Source organism: Lepidochelys kempii, chromosome 20 (assembly GCF_965140265.1).
Source record: "Lepidochelys kempii isolate rLepKem1 chromosome 20, rLepKem1.hap2, whole genome shotgun sequence".
NCBI classification, from domain to species: domain Eukaryota; kingdom Metazoa; phylum Chordata; order Testudines; family Cheloniidae; genus Lepidochelys; species Lepidochelys kempii.
Window position 1 is genome coordinate 24,826,414 of NC_133275.1, and position 25,048 is coordinate 24,851,461.

At 65.6% G+C, this 25,048-nt stretch overlaps 1 protein-coding gene across 10 annotated transcripts in view; it reads right to left on the reverse strand.

Moving 5' to 3' along the window:
* Nucleotides 1-25,048, reverse strand: part of PDE4A (phosphodiesterase 4A) — a 162,548-nt gene that overhangs the window by 25,775 nt on the left and 111,725 nt on the right. The window contains exon 1 of one of the 10 annotated variants that reach the window (XM_073318234.1): nt 16,756-17,576. The exons of the other annotated variants lie outside the window; for them this stretch is intronic. Within the exon in view, the coding sequence (XP_073174335.1) occupies nt 16,756-17,006 (251 nt within the window). The 5' untranslated portion in view covers nt 17,007-17,576. Of the gene's footprint in view, nt 1-16,755; nt 17,577-25,048 lie in introns of those variants that run through there. 10 annotated transcript variants of the gene reach the window in all.

The window sequence follows — 25,048 nt, forward strand, 5'->3', positions numbered from 1 at the left end:
GCCAGCCTTGCCAGGAACACACCCCAATGGGGAGCCTGGGGCAGCCCTGGATCCACCCAACCTGCCCCGTCAGCAACTGAGCTGCCGTGTGCCCAGCCCCCAGTGGGCAGGTGCTGGCAGAAGGGACCCCCGGCCCCGGAGGAGCTCTGTGCTGGGCCCAGCTGGCTATGGAGACGGGGTCAGGGCTGCCCCCGGAGTGATGGAGAGTACAGCTGGGGAAACCGAGGCACAGGAAGAAGATGGGACCTGATCAGGGTCACACAGTAGGAGCGTGGCAGAGCCAGGGAGAGACCCCAGGAGGCCTGGCTCCCTGGGTGAATTGCACACACACATCAGTGCATTGTTCACACGGCACACACATCGCGCTGCGGGCCGGGCGGGCAGGTCACAGCACTGCCTGGGGCTGCCTCCCAGCTGACGCGGGGCAGGAGCTGACGTCATCCCGGGGAGGCCAGCGAGCAGGGGTACACAGGAAGCGATAAGATTACGGAGCCCTGGGGTGACGCAAGGCAAGGCGTTATCAGCCCCAGGAGAAGCAGGGAGGAGCCTGGGGACAAGGGCGCGACTGATCAGGGCCGTAGGCCTCCAGCCGCCCTGCACCCCTGGGCTAGCCAGAGCCAGCTGGGGCCACTGCAACCGAGAGAGGAGAGCCGCCTGGACTAGCGGATGGAGCACAGGGCTGGGGCTCAGGACACATGCTCTGCCGCCTCCTTGCTGGGTGCCTCGGGCAAGTCCCCGCCCTGCTCCACGCCTCAGTTTCCCCATTTGTAAAATGGCTAAATCCCTTGATGACTGGGGGGCCTGGATAGCCCAGTGAGGGGTGCCAGGTAGATATAAATGTGGGGGGTGGGGCGGGTATGGGAAACACTGGCTGACATGGCTCCAGGGGTGGGCTGGCTGGGAAGAAAGGGGGAGGGACCTACCCAGCCAGCTGCCCCCCCCCCCCCCCGGAGTTGGAAGGGAGGGTTCTGGCTGCTCCAGCTGTTTGCAATTAGGGCTGGGTGGGGTTGGGTTTCTTGGAGGGGGAGGGACTCTTCTGCTGGAGTTCATGCCAAGTCAGCGCCTGGGGCCAGCCGCAGCTGTATGGGGGGGAGGGAGGAGGGGCAGCTGTGAGCTCCTGACAGGCAGAGGAAACATAGGGGGGGGGCATTCCCCACCCCAATCCCCAGGGCTGACAGGACAGGAGGGAGCCATGGATGGGGCCCTCTGTGCCCACAATCTGCAGAGCCCCATGGCAACCCCCCCGTCTGCCCCCAGTGGACGGATGCTGAGGGGCAGCCAATGCGCAAGGCACCAGCTGGCCCTGAGTGGGCCCCCATAAGGCCCGACGCCCCCTCACTCAGCCCAGCCCAGCTCCCCAGCTCAGAGCAGCTGGCGAGGGGGCGAGGGGGGTACCAGACGGGATGAGCTGGGAGGGCTGCAAAACACAGATAGGAGCTAAAGCAACAGGATACAGAGAAGTAAGCGCTGATCTTGGGAACAGACCAACGGGTGTCTCTGGGAGCGCAGGGGGGTCTGGTGGTCAGAGCAGGGGTCTAGGAGCCAGGACTCCTGGGTTCTAACCCCACCTCGGGGAGGAGAGGGGAAGGGAGGGGGGCTATAGTGGTGAGAGGAGGGGGGCTGATGGTAAGAGTACCTGGCTCCTTTTCTACTCCACTTACTATCTGTGACCTTGACCAAGTCCCTTCCCCTCCCTGTGCCTCAGTTTCCCCACCCGTGGAACAAGCTTGGCTCCTGTGCAAGCTGCTCTGTGAAGCTGAACACGTGGATATTTGCACAGGGCTTTGGACTGAGGCTGCTGGAGAAAGGTGAAGCCAGAATAAACAAGGCTTTGGCTCAGCACATTCTGCTCTCCCCCCGCCCCCCACAAGCCAGCCCCACCTGGGCCCTGCCACTGACCCCTGTCCCTGGGGCCTCCGGGGGACAGGTCCGGGTCTGGCTTTGGACTCAGTCCAGGCTCCTGGAAGCTGGCTGCAGGCAGGGCTATGAGAGAGAGACCCGCAGGAACAGTCCAGGCAAAGCCCGTAAGAACCCCGGCGTCCGGGCAGGGCAGACCGGGTCCAGTCAGAGGGGATTTGGCGCAAGCCTACAGAGAGACACCCGCCGAATGGGGGACCAGGCCCCCCGAGGCACAACCAGCACTCGCGAAGGGAGGTGGGGGACCCTGACGGACTATGGGCTTGGAGCTCCCACAGGACGGCTGAGAACTAACTTTATGCGCCCCCTTCCCCAGCCGTGCTTCCAGCTCCCCCCCGACCCCCGGCCGGTCGCACAAACCAAGCGCAGCCCCCCCTGCGTGGACAGCGCCGGGGAGCAGGGTGGGAAACGCAGCCGGCCTTGGCTGGACCAGGAGCCTTCACAGCCACGGCAAACCCCTCGTGCAGACGCTGCCCCAGCTGCACGAGCCGGGGCCCCGGCTGCAGCACGGCAAACGCTCTCCTGCCCTGCTGGAAGCAGGTCTCTGCCCAAGGTCCCAGGGCCGCCGGGCCCAGGCCGAGCTGGCAGGGGCCGAACCCCGGGCACGGCCCCCCTCACGTCAATGCCAGCAACAGCGAGGCCGCTTTGGGGCGGAAAGATGAGAATCCAGCTGGGCCCTCAATGCCGGAGCTGCTTGAGACAGAAACCAGATCATACGACAACGGCTCCTAGAGACCCCTAACACAGACCAGGGGCCAGGCGTTGCCCAGACCCCGGCCGAGACCATGCCCCGTCGGGCCGGGCGTTGCCCAGACCCCGGCCAAGACCAGGCCCCGTCGGGCCGGGCGTTGCCCAGACCCCGGCCGAGACCAGGCCCTGTCGGGCCAGGCGTTGCCCAGACCCCGGCCGAGACCAGGCCCTGTCGGGCCGGGCGTTGCCCAGACCCCGGCCGAGATCAGGGCCTGTTGAGCCAAGCATTGTCCAGACATGGAGTGAGAAACAGCTCCTGTCCCATCTAAACAGAGGTGGGAAACTGAGGCACTGAGCAGCGGACTGATTTGTCCAAGATCGGCGGCACAGCTGGGAATAGAACCCAGGCGTCTCGGGGGGGCAGCCCAGTGCTTGCCCCCCGCCCCCCCCCCGACCACTAACCCCAAGGCCCTGCTTTATGTGAAGCGTCCTGTGAAACGCACCCCTGCTCTCTATGCCAGCCTAGGGCCTGTCCCATCAGCCCCTGCTCCAGGGCTGCAAAGGGGGACTCCCACCTGCCACCAACAGCCAGTGGGGAGGGGGCACACGGCCGCTCCAGGGCACCCTCCCCCGGCTCAGTCACCGGGTGCAATGGGGAGCCGGCGACGAAGGAAGTGCCAGCCCTGAGCACCCAAAAGCCACCCGTCCCCGCTGCTCTGCCCCCAGGGTGGTCGCTGGGACCTAGTGCCCATCGCTGGAGCCTCTGGCCCCTGGAGTGGCACAAGGGGTAAACGAGGTGTTGGAGGAACCCAAGCCCCTGGGGGTGAGGGAAAGTGGAGCCAGGCCAGGTGTAAATATAGCTCCTGGCTCCAGTTTCCTGCTTGACATTTCACTGCCGGCACCAGCTGCCTCCTGGTTCGGGGAAGGGACAAGCCAAGGGCCACAAAGGCAGGGAGGGCCCTGCTCAAGGATCTAGCCCCTCAGGCCCCCTGTTCCTCACCTGCATTGGGCCATCCCATGGGACGCGGGGGGGCACCGCAGAACCACCCAGCCCAGAGTCAGCGCCAGGGGCTCAGCACACAACACCCACCCCCTGAGCCCCCAGCACCCCCCAGGGAAAGGCCCAGCGGCTCGGCCCGTGCAGACCTCAGCTGTCAATCAAGAGGCTCATTGACTTGCAGCTGAGACCTGGCAAACTCAGGTCACTGAGTGGCCTCGGAAGGCGAAGGACCAAAGCAGATTCAAACTGGCGCCCTAGAGGCTCGGGCTCCGGCCCCTCGGACCCCAGCGGGGGGCGGCTGGAACCGAGGATGAGCTCCAAGGAGCCAGCCAGCCAGAGCCCCCTTCCCGCCCCCCACCCCAAGGTCAGGGTTTAACCAGGCCGCACACCGCCAGGGGCAGGACAGGGTCACGGGTACCGATCTGGGCAGCATTGTCCTAAAGGCCCCCGCCAGGGGCATCAGTGCACACGCACACACTCGCCCCCCGAATGGGCCCCCGAGAGTGCACACACACGCACACACTCGCCCCCCGAATGGGCCCCCGAGAGTGCACACACACGCACACACTCGCCCCCCGAATGGGCTCACAAACACACACGCACACTCGCCCCCGAGAGTGCACACCCCCGAATGGGCTCACAAACACACACTCACTCGCCCCCGAGAGTGCACACACACGCACACACTGGCCCCCCGAATGGGCTCACAAACACACACGCACACTCACCCCCGAGAGTGCACACCCCCGAATGGTCTCACAAACACACACTCACTCGCCCCCGAGAGTGCACACACACGCACACACTCGCCCCCCGAATGGGCTCACAAACACACACGCACACTCGCCCCCGAGAGTGCACACACACGCACACTCGCCCCCGAGAGTGCACACCCCCGAATGGTCTCACAAACACACACTCACTCGCCCCCGAGAGTGCACACACACGCACACACTCGCCCCCCGAATGGGCTCACAAACACACACGCACACTCGCCCCCGAGAGTGCACACCCCCGAATGGGCGCACAAACACACACTCACTCGCCCCCGAGACTCCACAACTCCCCCCCGAATGGGCGCACAAACGCACACACTCACCGGGGTGGACACGTGGGGACACGCACGTTCATTATCAATGCACACAAATGCACACTCACCGCCAGCACGGCCCCCGCCGACACACACGCAAATGCCCCCCGGGGACCCCCCCCGCGCTCACCGACCTCCCCGCCTTGCCCAGCCGGTGCCGCCCCACGTCCGCCTCGCTGAAGGAGAAGTGCATGGCCCGGGGGGGACCCAGGAGTCCGGGGGAGCCCCGGGCTGGCATGGGGGGCCGGCGGCTCCGGGCGGGACAGACCCGCAGCCGGTCCCGGTAGCGCTCGGCTCGGCTCGGCCCGGCCCCGGGCGCCCAGCTGGCCGGGGAGGGGCCGCGGTCGGCTGCAAAGCCCGGCGGCGGATTTCGGGGCCAGGGCCCGGGGCTGGGACCCCCGGGGAAGCCGGGGGCTGGGCTCCCAAGGGTGGGCTGAGCTCTCCGGGCGGCCCGAGGGGGTCACGGCTCCGCAGAGCCCCCGCAGAGCCCCCGCCCCGGAGCCAGCCCGGGCCCCCCATGGGCCTTTCCGCCTGGCCTGGCCCCGGGGGGACACTCGGGGGGCTACAAGCCAAAGACTCCGAGTTCACAGGCGCTCGCTCGCTCGCTCGCACAGCCCCCGCTTGTGCCCGAGGGGAGCAAAGTGCCTTAGAGACATCCCGGCTCGCACACGCGTGTGCGCTCACACCAGCACCCCGCAGCCAGGCCAGTCGCCTCCTTTCACGCGGGGCAAAGTGATGGACAAAGCAGGGAAGAGACTTGTGCCAGGGACACGGACTGTCAGAAGTGGAACCCAGGAGTCCGGGCTCCCACCCCGCACCCCCTGCTCTAACCACCAGCTCCCACTCGCCTCCCAGAGCTAGGGATAGACACCAGGAGTCCTGGCTCCCAGCCCCCTGCTCTAACCACCAGCCCCCACTCCCCTTCCAAAGTGCAATGCTGTTCAGCAGCTATGGGTTTATTATTGTAGGGTTGGGGGGGCAGTGGGCGGGAGGGTTTGTTATTGTAGGGTTGGGGGGGCGGTGGGCGGGAGGGTTTGTTATTGTAGGGTTGCGGGGGGGCAGTGGGCGGGAGGGTTTGTTATTGTAGGGTTGCGGGGGGCAGTGGGCGGGAGGGTTTGTTATTGTAGGGTTGCGGTGGGGCGGTGGGTGGGAGGGTTTGTTATTGTAGGGTTGCGGGGGGCAGTGGGCGGGAGGGTTTGTTATTGTAGGGTTGGGGGGGCGGTGGGCGGGAGGGTTTGTTATTGTAGGGTTGCGGGAGGGTTTGTTATTGTAGGGTTGCGGGGGGGCAGTGGGTGGGAGGGTTTGTTATTGTAGGGTTGGGGGGGCAGTGGGTGGGAGGGTTTGTTATTGTAGGGCTGCGGGGGGCGCGGTGGGCGGGAGGGTTTGTTATTGTAGGGTTGTGGGGGGGCAGTGGGTGGGAGGGTTTGTTATTGTAGGGCTGCGGGGGGCAGTGGGCGGGAGGGTTTGTTATTGTAGGGTTGGGGGGCAGTCGGTAGGAGGGTTTGTTATTGTAGGGTTGCGGGAGGGTTTGTTATTGTAGGGCTGCGGGGGGCAGTGGGCGGGAGGGTTTGTTATTGTAGGGTTGCGGGAGGGTTTGTTATTGTAGGGTTGCGGTGGGGCGGTGGGTGGGAGGGTTTGTTATTGTAGGGTTTGGGGGAAGTCGGCAGCAGGGTTTGTTATTGTAGGGTTGGGGGGAAGTCGGCAGCAGGGTTTGTTATTGTAGGGTTGCGGGAGGGTTTGTTATTGTAGGGCTGCGGGGGGCAGTGGGCGGGAGGGTTTGTTATTGTAGGGTTGTGGGGGGGCAGTGGGTGGGAGGGTTTGTTATTGTAGGGTTGGGGGGGCAGTCGGCAGCAGGGTTTGTTATTGTAGGGTTGCGGGAGGGTTTGTTATTGTAGGGCTGCGGGGGGCAGTGGGCAGGAGGGTTTGTTATTGTAGGGTTGTGGGGGGGCAGTGGGTGGGAGGGTTTGTTATTGTAGGGTTGGGGGGGCGGTCGGCAGGAGGGTTTGTTATTGTAGGGCTGCGGGGGGCAGTGGGCGGGAGGGTTTGTTATTGTAGGGTTGGGGGGGCGGTGGGTGGGAGGGTTTGTTATTGTAGGGTTGGGGGGCAGTCGGCAGGAGGGTTTGTTATTGTAGGGTTGCGGGAGGGTTTGTTATTGTAGGGCTGCGGGGGGCAGTGGGCGGGAGGGTTTGTTATTGTAGGGTTGCGGTGGGGCGGTGGGTGGGAGGGTTTGTTATTGTAGGGTTGGGGGGGCAGTCGGCAGGAGGGTTTGTTATTGTAGGGTTGGGGGGGCAGTGGGCGGGAGGGTTTGTTATTGTAGGGTTGCGGGAGGGTTTGTTATTGTAGGGTTGCGGTGGGGCGGTGGGTGGGAGGGTTTGTTATTGTAGGGTTGGGGGGGCAGTCGGCAGGAGGGTTTGTTATTGTAGGGTTGCGGTGGGTGGGAGGGTTTGTTATTGTAGGGTTGCGGGGGGCAGTGGGCGGGAGGGTTTGTTATTGTAGGGTTGCGGTGGGTGGGAGGGTTTGTTATTGTAGGGTTGCGGGAGGGTTTGTTATTGTAGGGTTGCGGTGGGGCGGTGGGTGGGAGGGTTTGTTATTGTAGGGTTGGGGGGGCAGTCGGCAGGAGGGTTTGTTATTGTAGGGTTGCGGGGGGCAGTGGGTGGGAGGGTTTGTTATTGTAGGGTTGCGGGGGGCAGTGGGCGGGAGGGTTTGTTATTGTAGGGTTGCGGGAGGGTTTGTTATTGTAGGGTTGCGGGGGGCAGTGGGTGGGAGGGTTTGTTATTGTAGGGTTGCGGGGGGCAGTGGGTGGGAGGGTTTGTTATTGTAGGGTTGCGGGGGGCAGTGGGCGGGAGGGTTTGTTATTGTAGGGTTGCGGGAGGGTTTGTTATTGTAGGGTTGCGGGGGGCAGTGGGTGGGAGGGTTTGTTATTGTAGGGTTGCGGGGGGCAGTGGGCGGGAGGGTTTGTTATTGTAGGGTTGCGGGGGGGTTTGTTATTGCAGGGTTGCGGGGGGCAGTGGGTGGGAGGGTTTGTTATTGTAGGGTTGCGGGGGGGTTTGTTATTGCAGGGTTGCGGGGGGCAGTGGGCGGGAGGGTTTGTTATTGTAGGGTTGCGGGGGGCAGTGGGCGGGAGGGTTTGTTATTGTAGGGTTGCGGGGGGCAGTGGGCGGGAGGGTTTGTTATTGTAGGGTTGCGGTGGGGCGGTGGGTGGGAGGGTTTGTTATTGTAGGGTTGCGGGAGGGTTTGTTATTGTAGGGTTGCGGGGGGCAGTGGGTGGGAGGGTTTGTTATTGTAGGGTTGCGGGGGGCAGTGGGCAGGAGGGTTTGTTATTGTAGGGTTGCGGGGGGGTTTGTTATTGCAGGGTTGCGGGGGGCAGTGGGCGGGAGGGTTTGCTATTGTCGGGTCTCACACACGCTGAGCCTTGACTTTAAGAGAATCTCTGGTTTAAAGGGCAGGAATTCTGCGAGCAGGGAAAGGGCGGGCGGGTCCCTCTAGGCCCATGTGCGGGGGCAGCCCAGGAAGAGCCCAGCCACCCCACAGGGTCCCCATGGCCCCCCTGGGTCCCAGCCCTGCCGGCTCCAGATCCCAACGGCCGGCTCCGGCTCTTATCAGCTGCCCTGGTTCTGGGGTGGGAACGGGTCAGCCCCGCCTCCTCATTTACTGACCCCTGAGGACCGGTCCCCACAGCTTGGGGGGAACCAGTCCCTGGGTGGCGCTGTGGGCACCTGGCCTGGCCCCAGGGGGAACCCAGGAGTCCGGGCTCCCAGCCCGCTAACCCCTAGACCCCACCCCCCTCCCAGAGCTGTTCTGGGGGCACCGGGGTGCCCAAGGGGGTGCTGCTCTCTCTGCTGGCTGGTTAAACCCACTCCCTGGGTGGGCAGTCGGGTCCAGGTCTCGCTCAGGTGGGCAGGAAGGGGGGGGGGTGTCGGTCCCAGACTGGGCATAACGCCCCCAGGGGCTGGGGCCCTCCCCACCTCTCTGTCCATGCTCTGGTGCAGGCCTGGAGGGGTCAGACGAGAGGATCATGAAGGGCCCCCCTGGCCCTAGAGCCTGTGGATGTCAGGGCCCGGAGCATTTCCCCCCCCTTCCCTTTGCTAACACACACAACTCCCCCTACACACACACACAGAGCTACACACAGAGCTCTGTACACACACAGCTAATACAAAGAGAGCTACACACATACAGAGCTCCCTTTACACATACACACTCACACCCACACACCTCCCCCCCAGCCACACACCCAGCTACACACACACAGAGCGCTCCTACAAACACACACCCAGCGCCACCCACCCAGAGCTCACACACACACACACGCGTCATTAAATTATTACAGCAAGAACTCAGACAAGCCCCACCCAGAGAACACCCCACAGGCTGGGTGCAGGGGTGGGCCGGGCTGTCAGTCCCTCCCTGGGACGATGAGCGTGGCGGGACGGATCCAGGGCACAGCAGAAAGACACACACCCTGCTCTCTGCAGAGATTTATTACACCCCGTGCTCAGTGCCAGGGCCCCGACCTGCCTCCAAAAACACCAACCCCTTCAGCCAGCGGGAGTCAGAGACTAGGTGGGGGATTATATGCGTCCACTCCACCCCCGAAGCTCACACAAAGAGTTGGTGTGACGAAGTGGGACTGTTCTTAATGTTTCCTCTGAATAGTGTGGGGGTGCCTCAGTTTCCCCTAGGCAGTTCTTAAGTCTCTAGGGGGTGGGGTAAGGGTGTATGATCATTGCAGAGCCCTAGAGGGCAGGTGTGTGCAGGGGTCTGGACGCAGACAATGGCCAACACCGTTTCCTGGGAGCTGATGGCCTGGGCCCTTCCCCCCTGCAAGGTGAGAGCTAAAGGGTTGGAGAACAAAGAAATCCGGTGACCTCCTGGCCCCGGAAAGGGACAAAGCCCAGAGGAGGAGGGGCTGGAGGGGGTTTCAGTTTGGGGCTGGCTGGAGACACGGAGTGAAGGGAGACCGTGGTTGTCTGGCTCACTGCCCCCCAGAATGGACCCGGCTGAGGGGTCTGGTTCTCTGCACCTACAAGCTCTGTGTTAGACCATGTTCCTGTCGTCTAATAAACCTCTGTGTTACTGGCTGGCTGAGAGTCCCGTCTGACTGCGGAGTTGGGGGGCCGGACCCTCTGGCCCCCCCAGGACCCCGCCTGGGCGGACTTGCTGGGGGAAGCGCACGGAGGGGCAGAGGAGGCTGAATGCTCCGAGGTCAGACCCAGGAAGGTGGAAGCCGGGTGAGTTGTGTGTCCTGCAGACAGGCTGCTCCCAGAGAGGAGACTTCCCCAGGGTCCTGCCTGGCTTCACGGGGAGCTGTTCCAGAGCATCGCCCAGGGACGCCATGTCAGTTGGGCATAAGCTTTCATGGGTAAAAAACACTACAGTGCAAATAAGCGATGGTCCCATAAACACCACCCTATACCGTAAACCTACTGACCGCTATACTTACCTACATGCCTCCAGCTTCCATCCAGGACACACCACAGGATCCACTGTCTACAGCCAAGCTCTACGATACAACCGCATTTGCTCCAACCCCTCAGACAGAGACAAACACCGACAAGATCTCTGTCAAGCGTTCTTAAAACTACAATACCCACCTGAGGAAGTGAAGAAACAGATTGACAGAGCGAGATGGGTACCCAGAAGTCACCTAGTACAGGAAAGGCCCAACAAAGAAAATAACAGAATGCCACTAGCCGTCACCTTCAGCTGCCAACTAAAACCTCTCCAGCGCATCATCAAGGATCTACAACCTATCCTGAAGGACGACCCATCACTCTCACACCTTGCGGGACAGGCCAGTCCCTGCTTACAGACAGCCCCCAACCTGAAGCAAATACTCACCAGCAACCACACAACAGAACCACTAACCCAGGAACCAATCCCTGCAACAAACCCCCTTGCCAACTCTGTCCACATGTCTATTCAAGGGACACCTTCATAGGACCCAGCCACACCATCAGAGGCTCGTTCACCTGCACATCTACCAATGTGATATATTCCATCATGTGCCAGCAATGCCCCTCTGCCATGTACCTTGGCCAAACCAGACAGTCTCTAGGTAAAAGGATAAATGGACACAAATTGGATATGAGGAATGGTAACGTACAAAAGCCAGCCGGAGAACACTTCAACCTCCCTGGGCGTTCCACAACAGATTTACAAGTAGCCAGCCTGCCACAGAAAACCTTCAGAAGCAGACTTCAAAGAGAAACTGCAGAGCTGCGATTCATTTGCAAACTTAACACCGTCAATTTGGGCTTGAATAGGGCCTGGGAGTGGCTGGCTCATTACAAAAGCAACTTTCCCTCCCTTAGAGACTAACCAATTTATTTGAGCATAAGCTTTCATGAGCTACAGCTCACTTCATCGGATGCTACTGTATGCATCCGATGGTTAGTCTCTAAGGTGCCACAAGTCCTCCTTTTCTTTTTACTAACCATTGGGAGTGGCCCACGTCCACCCTGACTGAACTGGCCTTGTCAGCCCTGGTTCTCCACGGTAAAGTAACTCCCTCCTCTTCGTGTGTCAGTGTATCGATGCCTGTATCTGTCATTTGCACTCCCTGCGTCTGAAGAAGGGGGTTTTACCCATAAAAGCTTATGCCCAAATAAATCTGTTAGTCTTTAAGGTGGGAATGTTCTTAATGGTTTCTCTGAATACTGTGGGGGTGCCTCAGTTTCCCTTAGGCAGTTCTTAAGTATCTAGGTGGTGGGATAAGGGGGTGTATGATCATTGCAGAGCCCTAGAGGGCAGGGGTCTGCACAGAGAATGGCCAACACCCTGTCTCCTGGCAGCTGATGGCCTGGGCCCTTCCTCTGCAAAGGTGCCAGTTACCTGGGAGATCTAGCAGGCCACTAGGCCAAACTCAGGGAACACCTCGGTGCAGCCGGCTGGACAGAGATCAGCGCCCTGCCTCACCCCCGACCAGCCCCCACCACTTCGTCCGCCTAGTGCCAAGGACTCTGATAGAAACAGCCCCAGGGCTCTTCGCCTCGGGCCTGGGGAAGAGTCTGTACTTATCTGGAAGAGAGACAGAGGGGAGCACTGGATCAGTTACAGGCCATGCGGCCCGCAGCCAGGGTGCCTGCCTGCCTCCCTCCCAGGGTCCATCCCCCAGGCCCAAAGCTGGAGCAATCAGCAGCTTTGGCAGGGCAAGGCAGGTCCCTCCACACCTCTGAAGCATTGGGACTGACTGGGGAGTGAGGTCTAGTGGTTAGAGCAGGGGCCTGGGAGCCAGGACTCCTGGGTTCTCTCCCGGCTTGGCCACTGAGGCCCCGAATGATGCAGGGGGCGGGACACGAGGCTGGCGGTTTGTTGCATACAGAGACGGCCATTTGCTTGCAGCCAAAACAGCTGCCCCTTATAATGACCCTGTAGCAGACTGCGGGGTGGGGTGGGGGGCTGCTCTGAGATCCCCCGCAGAGATGCCAGGGGTGCAGGGTCACACTGCCCTCTTGTGGGCCAGCTCAGCACTGCAGTGTGTTCGGGTCAGGAAAGGGGACACCGACAGACCCTGGGCAAGGCAGGCGGGCTCGAACCTGGGGCTTCTGGAGCTTCGTGCATGAGCCTCTGTGGCATGAGCTAAAAGCCACGTGGCCCTTAGCTCAGGCTGTAGCAGACTCAGTAATCTCTAAATGGCCTAGATGGGACAGAGCCCCACCCCCCAGAGGTGTGGGGGTTACGCTGGGATCAGGCTCTGCACATCCAGCCTGGGATGCCTTCCAACTCCACCCCCCAGCTTCCCCCTCCCAGAGCTGGGGACAGAACCCAGGAGTCCTGGCTCCCAGCCCCTCCTGCTCTAACCACGAGATCCAACCCCTGCCTCCCTCTACCGCCCCAGCCCACGTTCCTGTCAGTGTGGTGGGGAGAAGTGGGGCTGGAACAACCCCACACTGCAAACCCCTTTCTCTCCCCCCCAAAACCAGGGGAGCTGCACCAGGAAACCCCAGACTGAGACTATCTCAGCTATTAGAGGGTTAATGCCAAGCCCTTGGGCTGCCTGGCAGGGATTTTTACCTGCTGCCTTGAGTGGAAGGCGTAGCTCCCTCAGCTGCCAGTAGCAGTAAGTTGTTATACGGCTTGGCCCCCACAGGGCTCTCCCCCTTCCCACACTGACTGTGAGAAGAGCCTGGCTGAGCAGCCCAGGGCCTGTGCTCAGCCCTGTCAATGACCCCCCGACGCCCTCCCCCATCTATATAACTGAGACGAATCAGGTCATGATTCGGGTTTTCGGCCCAGGGCCGTGACGGGGTCTCAGGCTGGGTTAACCGAGAGTCCAACCTCCCTGCTCCAACAATGCAATGTAAGCTGTGCCCATGGGGCGACCCCCCAGCAGGGGGTCACTGAAACCGGCTCAAGAAATGGTTGGAAAAATGAAAACCAGGTCTTGCCTCCCTCCTACACCCCGCACTCCCCAGCAGGCCCTGTCCGGAGCCCCCCAGAGAGCACCAGTGCATCAGACCCCACAGCTCTCCTGGCAGCCCTGAGGCTGCAGAAAACCTGGGGCAGGAATTGCCAGCGGCAGGGCAAGGTGGGTTTGCTTCTAACCCTTTCCAGGCCCCGCGGGACACCCAGCCCAGGGGTCTGAGGGCAACCAGGCTTCTTCTGCCCCTGGCAGCTGGCTCTGCGATGCAACCGGGCTGCAGAGCGCCCCCTGCAGGGCTGCCTGGCCCAGCCCAGCTTCCCCCTGCTCCTTATCAGCCTCAATCAGCCTGTGCGAGAGTTTCCTGTGCCTGCCAGTGGCCCAGGACATGGTGTTCCCAGGAGGCAGGGGAGGGGCCTGCGGCAGCCAGGACCCAAAGCCATGCCCAGCTGGGGGGCTGGGCAGCAGGAGCGGTGCCAGGGCCAAGCCCGGTCCCCAACCCCCTGCAGCAGGGGAGCCGAGCGTGGGAATCCAGCCGGGGCCGATACCGAGAAACCCACAGTGGGTGATTCAGCGCAGCGGCCTCAAACCACAGTCAGAGGGGGCAGAGGGCAGGGGGCGCACAGGCCAGGCCTTGGCACAGGCAGCCCCATGAGAGCTGGGCAGGATCGGGGCCTGCCAGCCTCTCACGAGGAGCCAGCAGCAGTGCTGGGTTCCCGGCAGTGGGAAGCAGGAGCCGTGCTCCGAAGCTGTCACGGCACTCTCAGTTCCCCTGCCTGGGCGGGCGCAGGAAGATATTTATAGAGGGGCCAGACGCAGACACAGCAGGGACTGATCCCACAGAGCCGCCGTCCTGGGATGCAAGGAGCTGGGACTGGGCCAGAGCCGTGGGCCTGGAACCACCCTCGCCCGCCCTGGGCCAGACCAATGGGCTTGGAACCACACACCCCCCCTGCCCGCACACCCCGGGCCAGACCAATGGGCCTGGAACCACACACACCCCCTGCCCGCCCACCCCGGGCCAGACCAATGGGCCTGGAACCACCCTGGGCCAGACCAATGGGCCTGAAACCCCCTCCCCACCCCGGGCCAGACCAATGGGCCTGGAACCGCCCGCCCACCCCGGGCCAGACCAATGGGCTTGGAACCCCGCCTGCCCCAGGCCAGACCAATGGGCCTGGAACCACCACCCCGCCCGCCCAATGGGCCTGGAACCCCCTCCCCATCCCGGGCCAGACCAATGGGCCTGGAACCACCACCCTGCCCGCCCACCCCGGGCCAGACCAATGGGCCTGAAACCCTGCCCTAGCCGGGCCAGACCAATGGGCCTGGAACCACCGCCCCCGCCCCCCACCCCGGGCCAGACCAATGGGCCCATCTAACTTGGTATCTAGCCCTTCCCTGCAGAGAATCTCCTCCTGTTTCCGGCGGGGTTGTTCTCGGGCCACCTGACCGTCAGGCTGGGGCTGGAGGATTTAGTGGTTAGTTGTTATCGTTGGAGTCTCATCTTTAGAGAAGCACAAAAGGGGCTTTAGAGCAACTAGCATCCGGAGGCACAACCCTCCCTCTCTCCCCCACACACTGTGGGGTACAATTGGCCCTGTTGCACCAGGTGCTGCGTAGGCCCCGCCCCCTGAGATCAGGGTCCCCCTCGCGCCAGGCGCTGCACATACCCAGGGGCAGCCCCTGCTCCAAAACGCTCACAATCTAAATAAGGAGGGAGGGGAAAGTGAGGCGCACAGCAGGCAGGGACAGAACCTAGGAGTCCGAATGGCAGCCCTGGCCCACCCTGTTCATTACGAACGAGAGCTCCCACTGCCCCGGTCTCTCTGTGCTCCCCGGGGCGGGGGGCTGCAGCCAGAATCCCAATTTTTCTCGGCCCATTGTCCCGGGCCCAGCGCAGGGCCTTGGACCCACTCAGCTGGGGGGAGGGTGCTTAGCCCAGCTCAGGACCCGATGGAAGGGGGCCAGGCCTCCCACGGCGCAGCCGCCCCGTTTTCCCTTGTTTACATGTTGCTCAACAGCTCCGAGCTGATGCTGTCTCTCCAGCAGCCCTTTTACGGCGCAAGACCCACCCAACGAGCCCCCGAGTCGTGTTTTCCTCCTCCGCTGCCCCCCACACCCTTGCCCAGACTGGTCGCGGGCGCTGCTGACCTGAGCCGGCGGGTCAGCCCTAGAGCCGGCGGGGCCGTGAGAGGTCCAAGCAGGCCGCTACGGCACAGGAGGGACACCAGCAAGGGCAGTGCCAACTGAGAGCAATGCCAGGGGCTGCACGACGAGGCAGCCCCTACCCCTGAGAGCTCGCTGTCTCAGGCAGGAGGGGAAACTGAGGTGCAGAACAGGGCAGCCCAGCAGGTCGTGGCAGAGAAGGGGGCAGAGTGCCCGTCTCCAGGTTCTCACCAGACCACACTGTCTCCCCAGGTCCCTGGGCTGTTCCTCTGCCCCCAAAGCTCTTCCAGCCGGACCTTCCACCAGCTCCCCCAGCTCCAGGTGCTGGTGATGTTCTGGCCACTGACTCTGTGCCATGAGGGGGCAGGCAAAGGAGCATGAGCAGCTCCCGGGAGCAGCGGAGCGGAGAGAGAGGTCCCAGGCCAGATGCTTCCTGCACGGAGCAGGGCCTGTCTGCACCCAGAGCCACGGGAGCAGGGCTCAGCAGTGCCAGACATGGGGCAAACGCAGTGCCCACACTCAGGCAATGTCTTAGTGGGAGATGAATGGATGCTAGTGGTTAGAGCTGGGGGCAAGGAGGATGCACGCCAGGACTCCTGGGTTCTTTCCCCAGCTCTGGGAGGCAAGTGAGGTCTACTGGGTTATAGCGAGAAGCTGGGAGCCAGGACTCCTGGGTTCTAGCCTGGCTCTGGGAGGGGAGGAGGTCTAGTAGTTAGAATGGGGGCTGGGAACCTGGACTCCTGGAATTGGCAAGACAAGTGGAGTGGAGTGATTAGAGTGGGGGGACCAGCAGTCAGGATTCCTGGGGTCCATCTCTGTTCTATCACTTACTGTGTGATCTGGAGCGAGTGCCTCAGTTTCCCCACAGTCTGGGAATGGGGGATGATGCCCTGCCCCTCTAGACATAGAGGCTTCATGGAAGTTAGCAAAGTGCTGGGAGCGGCTGACAGGGGACGACAAACCCCTAAACCCCGTCCTAGCTGCCCTGCAGACCCACCGGGGGTGCTGCACTCACTCTGCCAGACGCCACAGGGGCCTTCGGCTAATGCCGTCACAGAGCGCTTCCTTGTTATGGCCAGGGCAAGAACCCAGGAGTCCTGGCTCCCAGCCCCTCCATCCCAGCCTAACTACTAGACCGGGGGGGATGCTGCAGCGGTCCAGAGACAGCAGCTCTTGGGGGACCCCCCCAGCCGCTCTGGGTGCAGATCCATGCCCTACAGCAGGGCGGGGGCTGCCGTGCATTCGGTCCAGCCGCACCAACCACCCAGCCTGCCAGCCTTGGCAGAGGGGCACTGGAGACCCAGCCCTAGGTGTCCCTCGCGGGCAGGGCTGGGTGTTGTATGGGGGGCTCTCCCTGCCAGAGCCCAGGATGCCCCACGCTGCTCTCCCGGGCCTGGGAGGCACGCTGGCAGTGCCGCTGGGGGTGTGATGTGCCCAGGCCTGGGGGTGTGAAGGCAGGAGGGCGCGCTGGGGCACGGACCCCCGGGCTAGCAGGGGAGGGTTCACAGCCAGGTGCCCGCCGCTTACCAGCCTTTCAACTTGCGGTGATGCTCCTGAATGCTCCTGTTCACCCGCAGCCTCGTCAGGAAGGTGGGCGAGTTGTTGGGGAAGAAGATGGGGGAGTGGGGGGGCCTGAAGGCCGAGCCTGACTTGGGCCGGGACTGGGGGCCGCTGGAGGCACCAGGGGAGCTGGGCAGAAACGTCTCGTCGTCCTGTCTGCTCAGCAGCTCCAGCTCGGGGATCCGGGGCAAGCTTCTCCTCTTCCTCTCCTGCGCCATGGCCGTGGTGCCCAACCCCCGGGGGGACCCCAAGTCACACCCTGCTGTGTCTGCCAAGCTCCGGGTCTCGCAGGGCACAGGCTGGGCAGAGGAGGGCAGCGGTGCCAAAGCGGTTCTGGCAGAGACGCTGGCAGGTCAGAGACACCCGGGCGGCGCAATCGGGCTGGCAACACGGTTCAGCTGTCAGCATGCCCTTGGCAGTGCCCTCCTGGTGCCACGCTGGCCCGGGGCAGCTACCGCTCTGGGAAGCAAATGGCTGACAAAGTTTCTAGCCACTCGGCTGCTCCTGGGCTCTGGAAGTGTCTTGCAGGGGGGGTCTTGGCGCAGTGGGTGCCCCCGGATCTGGGGTTGTGAGGTGCCCCCGAAAGGCCGCCCCCCGTCAGTCGCCCTTCCTCGCCAGCGGGGAGGGCAGGTTCCTCCAGCCCTGCCCAGCTCGTGGCTTTACCCTCCTTCCGCTCTCTCTGAGTGCAGCAGGAACAGGAAAGCCCGGCCCGGGCTCCGCCAAGCCCCAGTGCTGAGCGCCCGGCCGCCGGCTCCGGACCCTCAGCCGGGGAGAGGGGGCCGGCCCCTGCCCGACTTCCCTCCCCTCCCAGCACAAACGCCCCAGCCACTCAGGGGCAGGCATCCGGGCTGCTTCCCAACCCCCTGCCGGAGGGCTGGGATTGTGGGTAAGGGGCAGGGCTAGGAGCCGAGGGATCCAGCTTCCCTTCCCAGCTCAGCCACTGATTCCCTCCCGCCCTAGGGAGAGCCCTTTGCCGCTCCGTGCCTCAGTTTCCCCAGGGGCGGGGTAAGAGCCCTCCCCTTGGTTAGAGCACAGCCTGCTTTGGGGCAGGAGCCCCAGCCCCTGCTGACGGGGGACACCTGGCTTCCAGTCCCAGCTCCTCAGGATGGCCTTGGCCAAGTCCTTGTCCCAATTAGTGCCTCAGTTTCTCCTTGCACCCCTTGTCTGTTTTGACTGTGAGCTTTTGGGGGCAGGGGCTGTGTCCAGACTGTACTCGGTGCAATGTCTGCTCTCCGCTGCTTTGTTTACCCCTCTGTTTACCCTGGGACCCCAGCCCCTGCTCTCCCACAGTACAGACCCACTCCAGTCCCGGCCCCCCCCAGCCCCACTGGCCTCTCCACCTCCTGCCCTGTCTCATCTGCCTCACACCTCCCAGCCCACTGGATGGGCTGGTCACAGGCACTGCCAGCCCAGCCCCCCCCCAGTGCCAGCCCAGCCCCCCCCCAGCGCCAGCCCAGCCCCCCCCCAGTGCCAGCCCAGCCCCCCCCAGTGCCAGCCCAGCCCCCCCCCAGCGCCAGCCCAGCCCCCCCCGCGCCAGCCCAGCCCCCCCCCAGTGCCAGCCCAGCCCCCCCCAGTGCCAGCCCAGCCCCCCTCCAGCGCCAGCCCAGCCCCCCCCAGCGCCAGCCCAGCCCCCCCCCAGTGCCAGCCCAGCCCCCCTCCAGTGCCAGCCCAGCCCCCCCCGCGCCAGCCCAGCCCCCCCCAGCGCCAGCCCAGCCCCCCCCCAGTGCCAGCCCAGCCCCCCCCAGCGCCAGCCCAGCCCCCCCCCAGCGCCAGCCCAGCCCCCCCCGCGCCAGCCCAGCCCCCCCCGCGCCAGCCCAGCCCCCCCCAGCGCCAGCCCAGCCCCCCCCGCGCCAGCCCAGCCCCCCTCCAGTGCCAGCCCAGCCCCCCCCCAGTGCCAGCCCAGCCCTCCTCCAGTGCCAGCCCAGCCCCCCCCAGTGCCAGCCCAGCCCCCCTCCAGTGCCAGCCCAGCCCCCCCCCAGTGCCAGCCCAGCCCCCCTCCAGCGCCAGCCCAGCCCCCCCCAGTGCCAGCCCAGCCCCCCCCAGTGCCAGCCCAGCCCCCCTCCAGTGCCAGCCCAGCCCCCCCCCAGTGCCAGCCCAGCCCCCCTCCAGCGCCAGCCCAGCCCCCCCCAGTGCCAGCCCAGCCCCCCCCCAGCGCCAGCCCAGCCCCCCCCAGTGCCAGCCCAGCCCCCCTCCAGCGCCAGCCCAGCCCTCCCCCAGCGCCAGCCCAGCCCCCCCCCAGCGCCAGCCCAGCCCCCCCCAGTGCCAGCCCAGCCCCCCCCCAGTGCCAGCCCAGCCCCCCCCAGTGCCAGCCCAGCCCCCCCCCCAGTGCCAGCCCCCCCCAGTGCCAGCCCAGCCCCCCCCAGTGCCAGCCCCCCCCCAGTGCCAGCCCAGCCCCCCCCAGTGCCAGCCCAGCCCCCCTCCAGTGCCAGCCCAGCCCCCCACCTGCGCCAGCCCAGCCCCCCTCCAGCGCCAGCCCAGCCCCTCCAGCGCCAGCCCAGTCCCCCCCGCGCCAGCCCAGCCCCCCCAGTGCCAGCCCAGCCCCCCTCCAGTGCCAGCCCAGCCCCCCCCGCGCCAGCCCAGCCCCCCCAGTGCCAGCCCAGCCCCCCCCGCGCCAGCCCAGCCCCCCTCCAGTGCCAGCCCAGCCCCCCCCGCGCCAGCCCAGCCCCCCTCCAGTGCCAGCCCAGCCCCCCCCGCGCCAGCCCAGCCCCCCTCCAGTGCCAGCCCAGCCCCCCTCCAGTGCCAGCCCAGCCCCCCCAGTGCCAGCCCAGCCCCCCTCCAGTGCCAGCCCAGCCCCCCCCGCGCCAGCCCAGCCCCCCTCCAGTGCCAGCCCAGCCCCCCCCGCGCCAGCCCAGCCCCCCTCCAGTGCCAGCCCAGCCCCCCCCGCGCCAGCCCAGCCCCCCTCCAGTGCCAGCCCAGCCCCCCCTCCAGCGCCAGCCCAGCCCCTCCAGCGCCAGCGCCAGCCCAGCCCCCCCCAGCGCCAGCCCCCCCCCAGCGCCAGCCCAGCCCCTCCAGCGCCAGCCCAGCCCCCCCCCAGCGCCAGCCCAGCCCCCTCCAGCGCCAGCCCAGCCCCCCCCGCGCCAGCCCAGCCCCCCTCCAGTGCCAGCCCAGCCCCCCCCGTGCCAGCCCAGCCCCCCTCCAGTGCCAGCCCAGCCCCCCTCCAGTGCCAGCTCAGCCCCCCCAGTGCCAGCCCAGCCCCCCTCCAGTGCCAGCCCAGCCCCCCCCGCGCCAGCCCAGCCCCCCTCCAGTGCCAGCCCAGCCCCCCTCCAGTGCCAGCCCAGCCCCCCTCCAGTGCCAGCTCAGCCCCCCCAGTGCCAGCTCAGCCCCCCCAGTGCCAGCCCAGCCCCCCCCGCGCCAGCCCAGCCCCCCTCCAGTGCCAGCCCAGCCCCCCCCGCGCCAGCCCAGCCCCCCTCCAGTGCCAGCCCAGCCCCCCTCCAGTGCCAGCCCAGCCCCCCACCTGCGCCAGCCCAGCCCCCCTCCAGCGCCAGCCCAGCCCCCCCCGCGCCAGCCCAGCCCCCCTCCAGCGCCAGCCCAGCCCCCCCCGCGCCAGCCCAGCCCCCCTCCAGTGCCAGCCCAGCCCCCCTCCAGTGCCAGCCCAGCCCCCCCCGCGCCAGCCCAGCCCCCCTCCAGTGCCAGCCCAGCCCCCCCCGCGCCAGCCCAGCCCCCCTCCAGTGCCAGCCCAGCCCCCCCCGTGCCAGCCCAGCCCCCCTCCAGTGCCAGCCCAGCCCCCCTCCAGTGCCAGCTCAGCCCCCCCAGTGCCAGCCCAGCCCCCCCCGCGCCAGCCCAGCCCCCCTCCAGTGCCAGCCCAGCCCCCCTCCAGTGCCAGCCCAGCCCCCCACCTGCGCCAGCCCAGCCCCCCTCCAGCGCCAGCCCAGCCCCCCCCGCGCCAGCCCAGCCCCCCCAGTGCCAGCCCAGCCCCCCTCCAGTGCCAGCCCAGCCCCCCTCCAGTGCCAGCCCAGCCCCCCCCGCGCCAGCCCAGCCCCCCTCCAGTGCCAGCCCAGCCCCCCCCGCGCCAGCCCAGCCCCCCTCCAGTGCCAGCCCAGCCCCCCTCCAGCGCCAGCCCAGCCCCCCACCTGCGCCAGCCTAGCCCCCCAGTGCCAGCCCAGCCCCCCTCCAGCGCCAGCCCAGCCCCCCCCAGCGCCAGCCCCTCCAGTGCCAGCCCAGCCCCCCCCAGCGCCAGCCCAGTCCCCCTCCTGCGTCAGCCCAGCCCCTCCAGCGCCAGCCCAGCCCCCCTCCAGCGCCAGCCCAGCCCCCCACCTGCGCCAGCCCAGCCCCCCTCCAGTGCCAGCCCAGCCCCCCACCTGCGCCAGCCCAGCCCCCCTCCAGTGCCAGCCCAGCCCCTCCAGCGCCAGCCCAGCCCCTCCAGCGCCAGCCCAGCCCCCCTCCAGTGCCAGCCCAGCCCCCCTCCAGCGCCAGCCCAGCCCCCCACCTGCGCCAGCCCAGCCCCCCTCCAGCGCCAGCCCAGCCCCCCCCCAGCGCCAGCCCCTCCAGTGCCAGCCCAGCCCCCCCCAGCGCCAGCCCAGCCCCCCTCCAGTGCCAGCCCAGCCCCCCCCCAGCGCCAGCCCAGCCCCCCTCCTGCGTCAGCCCAGCCCCCCCCAGCGCCAGCCCAGCCCCCCCCCGCGCCAGCCCAGCCCCCCCTCCAGCGCCAGCCCAGCCCCTCCAGCGCCAGCGCCAGCCCAGCCCCCCCCAGCGCCAGCCCCCCCCCAGCGCCAGCCCAGCCCCTCCAGCGCCAGCCCAGCCCCCCCCCAGCGCCAGCCCAGCCCCCTCCAGCGCCAGCCCAGCCCCATGCATGCCACAGACACTGCTCTGCCCATCTCTGCCAACCTCTTCCAGCTACAGCTCAGAGCCAGTCTGGCAGCCTCCCCCCGGCCCACCAGCCACGCTCCTCTGGAAACCCCGAGACCACATTCCTCACTCAGGCCGTGCGTCCTTTGGGGGGTCCAGCTCAGGCCCTCCAGCGGCCTGGGGCCTGCACCCCCTGCTCTTCTCCCTCTGCACCGGGTCTCCAGGCAAGCACACCCACAACCCAATTCACCCACCAGCTCTCTGCTGACGCCCCACAGCTGACTGTCACCAATGCGTGGGGCTGCGAGGGACCGAGGGGTCGCCTAGTCCAGCCCCCAGCGCTGACCCCGGGCCAAGCAAACACCGACTACCCCTGACAGGGGTTTGGCCACCTGCTCTTAACCCCCGCAGTGACGGGGATCCCACAACCGCCCCGGGGAGCCTGGCCCACAGCGTCACCGCCCTGAGCGTTGGATCGTTTCCCCGGATCTCTAACGAACCCTCCCCGGCTGCAGACGGAGCCCCGGACTCCTTGTCCTGCCCCAGTGGCCCTGGAGAACAGACCCTCTCCCTGCCCCAGCCCTGCGCGTGTGAGGCCAGTTCTCAGGGCCCCCCCAGGCTTCTCCTCTCCGGACCAAACAGGCCCGGGGTTTGTAACGTTCCTCACACGCGGGCTGGCCGAACCTTCGCTCAGTCCGGCCGCTCTCCTCTGGGCGCTCTCCAGCGTGTGTTAGAATCACAACACATTGAGATACAAGGCCAGAGCCAACAGCCGTAACGTCACCTACCCAAACGACACACACACGCAGACAGCATCCTCATACCCAGCAACTCACAACCGCTTCATAGACCCTGCCCTGGACTCCTTTGTACAAGATTTGGTGCAACTACAGGACCTTGGTTGCAACAATGATCTATACGGTCCCAGTTCATGTCAATAACGTCACACGTGCAGGACTCTGCACTGGTCTTTATTGAATTTCAGCTTGTTGATCTCAGACCAATTCTCCAGTTTGTCACGGTCGTTTTGAATCCCAAACCTGCCTCCCGAGTGCTCCCAGCCCCTCCCACCCGGGTGTCATCCGCCCATTTCTAAGCGCGCTCTGCACTCCACGATCCACGTCGTTAATGAACATATTGGACAGTCCCAGACCTGACCCCTGTGGGATCCCCTGGAAATGCCCCCCCCCCCAGTCTGACAGTGCCCCATTGAGCACTACGCTGGGTGTTCGCTCTCTCAGCCTGTTGTCCCCCATGTTACAGTCACTGCCCCAGTCCCCGTTCCCCTGGTTTGCTCATGGGAAGTCAGGTGGGCCTGTCACAAGCCCGTGGGAAGGGCAGATCTATCCGCTGCTCCCCACAGGCCAGGAGCCCTGTCGAAGGAGGTGGTCTGGCAGGGTTGGCTCTTGACCAAGCCGTGCTGGCTGTTCCTCCTAACCCCACTATCCTCCTGGTGCCGGCAGTCCCATTGTTTAGTCATTTGGTCCAGGATCGTTCCAGCTCTCGGAGTCAGGCCGACCGGTCTGCCGTGCCCGGGTCCTGCGCTAAGTGCTCTGTTTGCCCTTCTCCCGTCCCGGGAGTCTCGCAGAGCAGCGCGAAGGGCTCCAAGACGGCTTCAGCCAGTTCCCGACGTGTCCTGTGACTTTCCACAGGCCCTGCCAACTCAGACGCAGCCAACTAATTGAAATCTGCTGCGGCCAGTTCCTTCCCGGCTGGCTCCCCATCTCCTCGGACCTGGCCTACGGCCAAAGGCAAAGCTCAGCCCCTCCCTCCGGCATCCCTCCTGGATGTCTAGCCACCAGCTCCAAGCCGCCTCTCCCAAGACCACCCTGCTCTGCCCTTTCTCAGACCCTGGGACAATGCCAGCACCTGCCAGTCACCTGGGCGTCACCTTCGACTCGCCCCTCCCAGCCAGGCTCCAGCTCTTACCCGTTCTGTCCTGGTGACCGGGCGACGATCTGGCCTCCCCCCCCCCCCCGGGGCAGAGCAATGGTCCCTCTAGCCCAGGGTCCTGTCTGAACGGACCAGGGTAGTTACTGAGCGATCCATCCTGGCGGCCGCTCCCAACTTGCAGCAGAGAAGGTAAAACTCTGGCCCAGGCTCTGATCAGCTCAGTTCTGCAGCAGCCTTCGCTGCGGCCTGGCCAGACGCAGTCCTGCCCCGCTCAGCTCCATGCCGAACGCAGCTGCAGAGACCATTCTCCCAGCCGCTCCCCTCCTCTGCATCCCTCCACGGGCCCCCTCCTCTGCATCCCTCCATCACCTCCCTTCTCTCTGCATCCCTCCATCACCTCCCTTCTCTCTGCATCCCTCCACCGGCCCCCTCCTCTGCATCCCTCCACTGGCCCCCTTCTCTCTGCATCCCTCCACCGGCCCCCTCCTCTGCATCCCTCCATCACCTCCCTTCTCTCTGCATCCCACCACCGGCCCCCTCCTCTGCATCCCTCCATCACCTCCCTTCTCTCTGCATCCCACCACCGGCCCCCTCCTCTGCATCCCTCCACCGGCCCCCTCCTCTGCATCCCTCCACCGGCCCCCTCCTCTGCATCCCTCCACCGGCCCCCTTCTCTCTGCATCCCTCCACCGGCCCCCTCCTCTGTATCCCTCCACCGGCCCCTCCTCTGCATCCCTCCATCACCTCCCTTCTCTCTGCATCCCTCCACTGGCCCCCTCCTCTGCATCCCTCCATCACCTCCCTTCTCTCTGCATCCCTCCACCGGCCCCCTCCTCTGCATCCCTCCACCGGCCCCCTTCTCTCTGCATCCCTCCACTGGCCCCCTTCTCTCTGCATCCCTCCACCGGCCCCCTCCTCTGCATCCCTCCATCACCTCCCTTCTCTCTGCATCCCACCACCGGCCCCCTCCTCTGCATCCCTCCATTACCTCCCTTCTCTCTGCATCCCTCCACCGGCCCCCTTCTCTCTGCATCCCTCCACCGGCCCCCTCCTCTGCATCCCTCCACCGGCCCCCTCCTCTGCATCCCTCCACCGGCCCCCTTCTCTCTGCATCCCTCCACCGGCCCCCTCCTCTGTATCCCTCCACCGGCCCCTCCTCTGCATCCCTCCATCACCTCCCTTCTCTCTGCATCCCTCCACTGGCCCCCTCCTCTGCATCCCTCCATCACCTCCCTTCTCTCTGCATCCCTCCACTGGCCCCCTTCTCTCTGCATCCCACCACCGGCCCCCTCCTCTGCATCCCTCCACCGGCCCCCTTCTCTCTGCATCCCTCCACCGGCCCCCTTCTCAGAGGCAGAGCTGGGGGCTGAGCAGTGACCCCCCCCGACACATTAGAAAGTTGGCACCCGGAGTCGGTGCCTCGACAAGGAGCCGCGTGTTAACGTCTGAAGAGCCGCACGTGGCCCCGGAGCCCAGGCTGGCCCCCCCGGGCTAGCGCATCAAACACCAGCTGCTGGGCTTCGCTGTAAGGCCACGGATGCCCTAACCCCACCCTGCCGAGCATCTCTCACTCCCCACTGCGACC